Genomic DNA, 10,606 nt, shown 5'->3' with positions numbered 1-10,606 from the left:
CGATTTAGTATTTTAAGTGGCACTAGTATTAACTGTACCTTGGGTATAAGCCTAGCTGATTATTAATATTATTATTATTATTATTATTATTATTATTATTATGCTCATGTGGCAACCATCAACTTCAGAAATATCATTTTATAGCTCTCGGGAAGTCTTTGAAAGGGTTGTATTTCTTAGTTTTAAAAGTGTTTCTTATTAAGAAATAATTTTACAATTTCAAATTTATTAGTCAAGAGCTATACATCAATTGATAAAACTTTCTTTGCTGTTATTCTGTAACATGGTTTAAAAAATTATTATGTGTAGATAAGCACTGTGATGATGATATTTGATTAATAAAAGCACTTTATAAAACGAAACTTAGTATTTTAATAAGAGCCTTTGATACATAACTTGCCAGTTTACTAGCCACGTTACCTCTACTCTCTAGCTTCTATATTATCTCGCTAGATGGAGTACTTGGCCATTACAGGCACCTCGGAATTATTTACATTTGTGCAAAAAAATCGAAATATAACCATAAGCATCTTCGTCGTTTAGTTAAAATCAAAGTTAATTATCGTTTTTATTATAATTTGAAATAAGTCATTGTATACCGTAATTTTATTTATTGTGAACGTGTTCCATTTATAATTTTGCTATATATTGTAATATACACTCGTCACAAAGGGTACCCGAGCTATACATGTAATAGATACTCGTTGTTTAAAAAACAGCAAATGAAAGAAAAGAATTATGACAGCCCCAGACTATTCGAATGTGATGTGAAAAATCTACAAATGGTCAAAAGGCTGATCACAAGGTTATTCGTATATTGAACAAAATAGGTGTAAATATTTGAGACACAATGTTGTTTTGTTATGCTTAGAAATGTATTACATTGCTTTTGTTCCTCGCGTGTTCATTTGTATCTATGAAATTTCCCGGTGAATTGACAGTGGTCGGTGGGGAAATTATCGAGGAAAATATGCAAGATGCTCCGCAAATAAAATTTCTCGTAATTACGAAAAGTAAGTATTCTACTACTACAAAATATGCCAATTACATTAATAAAGGTAGGCGCAAGAGTAATACTTTCATTTAGTTTTGTTCCGTTATGAATATGCGTATGACCATTATTACATTTTAATATATTAAGCTAAGCCTTGGTCACGAAAAAACCGTTCGAAAAAAAACGTCCCAGATAAAAGCTGCGTGCTTAACCCACTGCGGAACCATTTTTCTTAATTTACATGACCTAGGCCTATGAAAGTAACTTATTTTGATACCCGTCGGCGACACTGCGGAATAACTTGAATTAACTTCTTAATATTTTTAATATTTGCTCGAAGTGAAGTAGCTCTTTTTTTCAACAGTAGTCGCTAGGGTCTAAAGCAAAACACTAGCTACATTTTGACTGAAATAAAAGTACCCCTCGCGTTGAGTGCCTCGTGGGTAAATTTGACAATAACTTAATTTATAGTAATGTTTTACAATATATTATATATGGGTTAAAGTCCACCAACTCGTTTATAAGTGGTCTAATTATAATACTCTTCAATGGTTCTCTGACTACGTTATTGTTTCGCTATTTGAATTTTCCCTTCCTTTACCATTAATAGATGGCACCACGCTCTCTAGTAAAGTCGTTTTTTCGAAGAATCAGATAGATTCATAGCTATCTCTAATAACAAAGGCGTTGCTCTAAATAATATTCCTAACAAACGTCTCTTCTACACTTCAGCCCAATCTTCAACCTTGGATTAATAATAGAAGCTAACGCTTCCTGGGTATGACACTCTAGCCTTTGGTAGACGATTTTGGTTTGGCTCACATAAGCCAGTTAAAAAGGGGGGGTTGGACCAGTGTTGTAAATAGGGCGGTGCCGTCGGTCAAAGACCAGTTTATTTTGGGCTATGACCAGTAAATTAAATGGAATCTGGGGGGTTCACTGGTCATAATGACCAGTTTATTTTTAATTAAAAGTATAATTCTATACCGAAAAGAGAAAAATGATAAAAGCGTTGCGCTCTCAGCTTCTCACAGCCAATTAAATTGAGGATTTTGACTCATTTCTACTTCTAAACCGAACGTATTTCCTGGCATCTGGCAGTAATGCAATATGACGTTCTTCCGCTACAATCAGTCAGATTCGTCCATAGAAATCTCATAGGTAACTAGAATGCTGCCGTGTAACTGGCAAATGGGCCAAACGCCGTGGCAGACGATAGCCAGATCTCAGCCAATCAGAGCTCAAAGAGTGGTTCTGCCAAGAATTTAATGTCACCAGAGAGAATGACGTCACCTATCTCCCGCTATAGTAGCGGATCCAAGGAGGATTATTATCCTCCTTGGCGGAACCACTCTACGGCCTCTCATTGGCTGAAGGTTCAAGGCGAACTGGCGTCAAGCTCGGCCGTAGGCGGCAGCATTCTAGTTACCTATGAGATTTCTAGGGATTCGTCGAGCTAAATGCGAAAGATCTAGATCAATCATTAAGAATATGTTTAAGAAACATAAGCATAGAAGTCATTGATGCCTATCCTGCAATTTAGAAACAAAAAGAAAGTCAGAAAGCAGTAAAACTGTTTTTATTCGAAGAACAAGAAGATTATGAAATATTTTTAAAGTTCCTTAAGGAATGTGATAAATATCAAAGCTCTTTGGTTTGTGATAAATAAATATCATTATAGTTCCTAATCGCTATTAACAATTCACTTTCAAAAGTTAAATAAAAGATTTATTGAGATAAGTGGGGTATTGTGGTCATATTGACCAGTACTTTTAAAAAGCTTATTTCCAAATTGGTTTGGACGACTTCCTTTAAAATGTTACCGTTCCAGCTTTCGCGACGCATGCGCGAGTCTTTAGGAAATCCGGAGCCAATATTGTAAGCAAACGATTTCTAGTTTTAAAAGCCAAGGGTTTAAAATCCCTTGCTCTTAGTTCTTGGAAATGAAAGCAAAAATTAAGGTTTTATTTATTATTTTAATAAATTTTTTTTTAAATGGTTGTGAAACACTGTGTATATCCTAAATGTGAAAGTGATTCGCTGACCGTGCTTATATGGAAAACGTAAAATTATTACCTTTTCCTTAACCTTTCTCAAAACGTGAAATTTGTAAACAATGGGAAAAATATTTAAAATAGTACACGTGCTCCTTGTTTGTCCGTTGTGCTTCTTAAAAATCCCACTAGGCGCGCTGGGGTCGCCCATTGGCTTTTTGTGAGCCGCGTTTTTGAGGAAGTGTCATATCCAGGAAGCTTTAGCTTCTATTATCAACAGGCCCGGACTGGCCCGTGCGGCTAACCGGCGATCGCCGGTCAGATCGGGCCAACTCAAATTGGGGGCCAAAGTGGAAAAATTTGGCATTAATGGGAAATGAGGCCAACTGGGTACTCAACTTTTCGTCATATTATTTCCGATTCGCCATTCTGTGTGAAACCATGTACCCGAGGACGAATATTTTAATAGGTACTACTTCATGGCTCATATTAAGATATACTTAAATTTACGTTTAAAAGTCAATTCGCAATACCCTCGATTTTAAACTATTATGGTTAGATAACAATATAATATCCGCATAAAAAGCTATTGAAATCCTATTTAAATAATTTCCTAACAAAGGTCTAGTTTAAAGATCCTTCCTGTTATTCACCCAATCCTTCGCAGTGATAATTCAACCAAAAATTACTGACACCCAGGCACTCATTAAGAAATTCTAAAATGCATTTTAAGTTATCAAAATGTAACGATGGGTGCCTTTCTCAATTTGAAATTGAACGATAAAGCTTAATTATTTTTTCATATGTTTTCCTTTATTTAGTCTATTTTGTTTCCGTTATTTGCCCTCAAATTTCCAAGGCATTTCCGTGGTTCCTTTGATGCTAGCCAACAATATTTAATTTCATTCAACACTTTCAGGAGGGGTGACCGCTGAATCCATTTCGTGATATCTAATCTTGGAATTTTATTTTGTTCAGGCCTCCAGATCGTAGCAGCGAGACAAATTCATAAATCGCAAAGAGACTTTAAAGCGTCAAATTGGAAAAATGAGCAGCCGAGAAGGGAAGAAACAAAAGTGCACTGAGGCTGTATATACTACGAACCAAACGGGACAACTTATTGTTCACAAAAGAAAACACACCGGCAAGAATCCTTTTCAATGTGATCAACGTAGTTACGCATCTGCACGAAAAACCAATTTAATTATCCACAAAAGAACTCACAATGGCGAGAAACCTTTTCAATGTGACCAGTGTAATTACGCATCTGCACAAAAAACCCATTTGAATGTCCACAGAAGAACACACACGGGCGAAAAACCTTTTCAATGTGACCAATGTAATTTCACGACTGCACGAAAAACCAATTTGATTATCCACAAAAGAACTCACAATGGCGAGAAACCTTTTCCGTGTGACAAATGTAGTTACGCATCTGCACAAAAAACCCATTTGAATGTCCACAGAAGAACACACACGGGCGAAAAACCTTTTCAATGTGACCAATGTAATTTCACGACTGCACGAAAAACCAATTTGATTATCCACAAAAGAACTCACAATGGCGAGAAACCTTTTCCGTGTGACCAATGTAGTTACGCATCTGCACAAAAAACCCATTTGAATGTCCACAGAAGAACACACACGGGCGAAAAACCTTATCAATGTGACCAATGTAATTTCGCATCTGCACGAAAAACCAATTTGATTATCCACAAAAGAACTCACAATGGCGAGAAACCTTTTCAATGTGACCAATGTAATTACGCATCTGCCCAAAAAACCCATTTGAATGCCCACAAAAGAGCACATACGGGAGAAAAACCCTTTCAATGTGACCAATGTTATTTCGCGTCTATGCGAAAAACCAATTTGATTATCCACAAAAGAACTCACAATGGCGAGAAACCTTTTCAATGTGACCAATGTAATTACGCATCTGCCCAAAAAACCCATTTGAATGCCCACAAAAGAGCACATACGGGAGAAAAACCCTTTCAATGTGACCAATGTTATTTCGCGTCTGTGCGAAAAACCAATTTGAATGCCCACAAAAAAGATCACACAAGTGAGATACCATCTGGATGTCCAAAGCGAGGATACCGGGCCAGATACGAGATACATTTAATTCACCCAAACCTCGACACGAAAAGAACCCTCCGAGTTCAACTTCGAATTCAGGGTCTTCCCACAAACCAAAGTGACGCTCCGTCCAGTCACGAATCAGGTCCAGGACACCGAACATCGTCACGAACACGGCTGATTGAGAGCCTTTGTCGTCAATGGGGAGTTAGTTCATGTTCGGTGCAGCTACGACGCCTGACAAATGAACAGATTCAATCTTGCACCGTAAAACCCGACCCCAACCGCATCGTAAAATCCGAAGTACCCGACTCTTACGCGGACCCAACCACGACCCTACCCGTTAAGAGGGAGGCGGTCCTTGGCACTGATAACCTCTCAGTCGATATCAGCGTCATCAAAGAAGAACCCATTTATGCCTTCATGGAGCTGTTGGGTGTTCCGTCTGTCGTCAAACTAGAAGAGTTTGGATATCGGCCAATTGGGGATAACTACCAGGGTGTCTCAAAGAACACGAACACTCTCGTCAAGGTCGAATGCGGTTCCGAAGAACAAAACCTATGAATTTTAAAACCAAACTTTCGAAAGACGTGGTATTTCTATCATTTTATTTGTTCCCAACTAATTAAGACGTGTTGAATTTTCGGATCTTTTTCGGACATCGTTCCTAAATGCAACGAGATTACTTGCTTTTTTCTTGCCAAAATATTCAGTTTCATTTTGAACCAAATAAAAGGGTTTTTCTTCAGATCAGTCCGTGTAGAACTCAATTCCTGTTTTAGACGAATGCGGTACCGAAGATTTAAACCTCCGAATTTAGAACGAAACCTCCCAATTTAGTACGATACCTAATAATTTTGTACGAAACTTCTCAATTTAAAACGAAACGAGTCAAAACGATCGTCAAACTCAAACTGGCTTAATAATTATAATATAATTTTTACACGGACTGACCCGACCCAAAAATTAAATGAAATTTGCTCAACGCGACTGATATACAACAATTGTTAAACGACAGCCTCAAATATAGAAAGTGGTTTAAACTCTAGATTTCTGAAAACATCCGAAGTGTCGTTCAAATATTTCTGATCCTTATCGATACTTTATAAAATATTTTAAATCGTGATTATCACCAACTAAGGTGCACTTAAGAGGCTTATCCGTTATGCCAACCGCCGAAGTTCCAAATGCGAATCCCCAAAAGCTGCCTAAGCGGGGAAACCCAGATCCAACGTCGGGTTCTGAAAGTAAAACCATAGACAATATTCACCTATGTATTGAGATATTATCATCTATGTATTGAGATATTATCATCTATTAATTGAGATATATTATCTATGGTGGAACTAAACGAGAAGAAATGTGAATGACGATAACAGACCAGTCAGACTTCCTTGAATGACTCTCGGGCCACAGTCATGTGAAAAACAGTTGTATAAAATGTAATTTATTTTACTTTTTCCTAGTTTCAGCTCCCATTAGAAATAAGTACTCGCGTTTTGCGTGTAATTGTACGAACAGTCGTCTTTCTTTGAGTAATTTGGGACGATTGAATAGACGAAAACAAGATAAGAAACAGCGCCTCCAAAGATGCTGGTTAGGAGCGTCTTATCAAACGCGAAACAGTTCAAGAACGTTAAATTAATTTTGCCGCAGTTAATTTTGTAACGCAAAAGGTTTTGCTCTAAATGGCAGTAAATGGAATACGGTTCAATAGAAAGATTATTCAAGCGAGGGTAGAATTACAATCGGTCAACAAACAAATGGTCACCATCATCACGCCGATATTGAATAATGGTAGAAGAGTATAGAGAAACGCATACAAAATTTCAGAATTGAGATTATTACCGTAATTCTTAAACAACAATGTCAAACTGAAACAAAACGTTTTAATCCAATCCATAATCCAAATAAATAATATCAACTTAAACGAAGAATCCAAGTCTCGCACAACCCGGAGCAATTGGGTGTGTTTGCGAGCGAAAGTAGTAACGTTACAATTGCCACGAGGGCCCATGACGCCGATGTTCCGCTAAAACGTGAACGTACAGTCGTAAATATTCGCACGTTAAATTTAACAATATTTGCAACGCGAAATTTTCTAATTAGAATGTAAAAATATAAAGAAATATCAAGTCCAATTACGAAGTAAGGAATGGTGACGTATTTCCCAAAAAAGGTTGAACCTTGAACGTGATATTTTATGTAATTCTGTAACTGATAATTGTCGTAGTAACAAAGAATGAATCCACTGATTACGAAGAAGAAGACCAATACGACACTGATGACTGCGCAAACTTTCAGCAACGGCGAAGAAAAGCTTTCAAGATGTAACTGCGAAAATTCAATTTCGAGTCTATGAAGTGCATTCGTACAATTTCGAAACAAATTTCGGTGAAACAGGCAATAGTTGACCACGAAAAGTGCCGCTGTTAAGCTCGCAACATTTTCGAGCAAATCCACGCCAGTTAAAAAGTTATTCGTTATGATAGCGTAGTTGCTCATCAAATAGCGATAAAACACGAAATATAGGTTGACCCCAGCGGCTGTGAATTTAGAAGATCTATTCATGCCTTTCATTGTCTTAACGAGTGAAGATTTCGTTTCATTCGCTAACCCCATTAGGGTTAAGCAGCACTCCACAAAATTGTACCAGCGCTTGTGACTGCCACATTTCGCGGGAAATGCTCTACAGTCACTGTTTCCAGAATCTGATTCCATGTTGAGAGAAATGGTCATCAGAAGTTATGCTTCTTCACGTAACATTTTTAATCTGAAATTAAAACAAAGGTGCTATTAATATTCGCGACCGAAACGAGTATAGCTGGCACCACGGGCCCTAGCTTCTCCGAGGTTGCGCCTACCATTTAGCTTCTGCTAAGACAAATTAAAAAGTCATAATAATGTTTTTTCATAAATAAACTTATCAAAATATAAGCAATCGATTAAAAAATTATTTTAAAATGCAAGTTATAATTTATTAAGTTAAAAAGAACCACCTATGGATTGCATTGTAAAGGATGATAAAATTAGCGAATAAGTAAATTAGTCCATTATGAAAAGGGATCATAAAGCTAAACCCTAAACCAATTTGAAGAAATTTAAAAACTTACTAATAGCTCGTACCGATAGGTCTTCGAGCAAACAAAAGGACGCGAAATTCGGACCAAATAGATCTTCGAGTGAAAAATTAAATGAAATAGCCAGAAATGCCCACGGTCCTATTTGGGACTCGTCAGTACCGTGCGGGAAATCTGGCTTGCGACTATAACACGGAATAGAGAAACTAAGCCTAAATATTAAAAATTTAAAAACCAGTTGCATAGCAACGGAGAGCCGAATAGGGGGAGAGTGGTATAGATTAATTAAGTCAAATTTACCAATAACGATGTAATCCGTGAGCCAAGTGAAAATTCGAGTACCAACTCGGCGGGCAAATTGTCACATATATTTTCGGTAAAAGGCTAATTAGGTATGTCAGAAACCGCATGGTGGCATTGTCTATCGTCCAGCTCTTCAAGATGGCGGCCATTTCAAAATGGCGGATCAAGCTGATATAAAACCAATCGTATCTCCGCTCCTATATATTCGATTAGTGCGCGGGTTTCACCATTGGGTTGGACGGAACGTGTTCTTTAATTCATGTCCTATACAAATGTTTCATATCTAGCGCCATCTGCCGGCAAAACGAGAAAATATGCTTTTTCACTTACTTGATAACGGACATATTGCTTTATTTTCTAAATACCTTCTTACCTATATTTTTTTGGTATATAGTGAATCGTTCTCCATTACATTACCTTAATATAATCCTCAGTATCGTCAATCACATTCGAGCACGTTATAATTTTACAAGCGGCTGTACACCGTTAATCATACAAGAACAATCTGATGGTTTGCACGACCTTGCGCATTTGCAAGCCATTAGGGTTAAACTGACTTCTGGGGCTGGTGGACCAGTCATCCATAGGAGGTCCATTTGACCGTTGTCTGTTTACCGTCCATGACCCTTTATAGGGTCGGGAAAATCTGGAAAATTTTCCAAACTTCTTTTCCAGATACAAGCTTGGTAATTTGCCCTTTTAGTGTGTTGACGTAAAGTGTCCGCGCATGGTGGCAATTGTCCGGATTCTACATTTCCTTTTTTGGCCCGAAACATTTTGATGTCTTTAGGTATTAACATTAGTGATTTTGGTGTTGTTACAATATAACTGACAGGTAAGTTTTTCTATTGAAATAAAACGTTTTTCGGTTAATTCCCAACTAGAGCCAAGCTCTGAAATTCCTTTTCTCAACTCTTCGTTCTTTGAAATTATTTTTAAAGCTTTTAATTTTCCATGTCCGGCCATTGCACTAACTGTGTCACCGCCAGTGAAGGCGTGAAGTCCCAGTATAGCCTTTGAAACACCCGTTCCAATCGCTCCAATCACGTTCGATATGTCAACAATTCGCGATTGATCTTTCGCTCCAATCTTCATAAAAATATTGCTCTTTATTTGAGAGTGAAATGCTACTAACAAAACAAAAACATCAACGTTTTGTAGAAGATTGAATTCTTTTATTAGCTAAAATAATTAAAACATTTTTTCGGGAATAGTGCGCACGTTTAGATTATAGAATTCAAATTTACCATGTTCCTCTTCATAAGAACGGGAAAAATTTCTATAACATCGTGAACGTGATTGGTGAAAGCCAAATTTTGACGGTATGTCGCTGTTCTCAACATTTTCTCTTCAACTAAGCTTTCGTCGTAGTTTACTTTCTGTAATTCCTTATTCGGAACTTTTAAAAGGGCTTTCACGCTTTCTTCGTCTTCAGCCATTAAAGTTATGAGCTAATAAAAATATCATATTAATTAATTGACTTCACAAAAATTGAAAAGTGATTTTATTACCGTTGGACAAATCCTTTTTCTCTTGGTAGCTTCATTACCCACATCCAAATTGTTTTGGCTTCGACTACTGGCATTTTCATTATCTTCCGATTATTTTCTCTTACCATTTTTACCGTTCTCTTTCATTTCATTAACATAATCCAAATTTTGACTTTTTAATTGCTTAGCGAGTTTTGATCGCTCATGTCTAAATTTAGTTTGTAGACAAACAATCCAAGATTCCTTAGAAAATAATATAATTAAATTGAATATTTTAGATATTTGATAAACCATATATATTTCTTACATATCCAACTAGGAAGTTTTAGTCTGTCTTCTAAGAACGGATGTTTTGTTAATAGGGCCTCACCAATTCTGTTATATTCTGATGAACTATATTTCCTATTTGACATTTTACACATATATAAATAAATATATAAATTAAAATGCGTATCTACCTATAGATTTTTAATATTACATTGTGTATCTTGATATATCCTCATATAAAATTCGAGTAAATTTAGATTTATTTGTTCCTAAAAATACTTCGGACTGTTTCCCGGATATCATTTTATTTATATCTTCGGGAAATCTGGGTAGAGAATATGGACGTGGAAGAACAGTTCGATCAGAGCTAGAGTCAGCACTGGAACCTTGCGGTTC

At 36.7% G+C, this 10,606-nt stretch overlaps 1 protein-coding gene across 1 annotated transcript; it reads left to right on the top strand.

Annotated features, from left to right (window-relative positions):
* The first annotated feature begins 4,035 nt into the window (after positions 1–4,035).
* LOC149954507 (uncharacterized) lies at positions 4,036–5,647 on the top strand. Its single transcript, XM_090169926.1, has one exon. The coding sequence runs from the start codon at positions 4,036–4,038 to the stop codon at positions 5,632–5,634; it is 1,599 nt and encodes a 532-aa protein (XP_090026052.1). The 3' UTR covers positions 5,635–5,647.
* The last annotated feature ends 4,959 nt before the right edge of the window (positions 5,648–10,606 follow it).

This window comes from Leiobunum rupestre, chromosome 3, assembly GCF_980474605.1.
Source record: "Leiobunum rupestre chromosome 3, qqLeiRupe1.1.hap1, whole genome shotgun sequence".
Taxonomy (NCBI): Eukaryota; Metazoa; Arthropoda; class Arachnida; order Opiliones; family Sclerosomatidae; genus Leiobunum; species Leiobunum rupestre.
This window is presented reverse-complemented; position numbering and strand designations above follow the sequence as displayed.

Excerpts from the sequence above, each read along its gene's own strand:
- LOC149954507 (XM_090169926.1), top strand. The coding sequence starts at position 4,036 with ATGAGCAGCCGAGAAGGGAAGAAACAAAAGTGCACTGAGGCTGTATAT.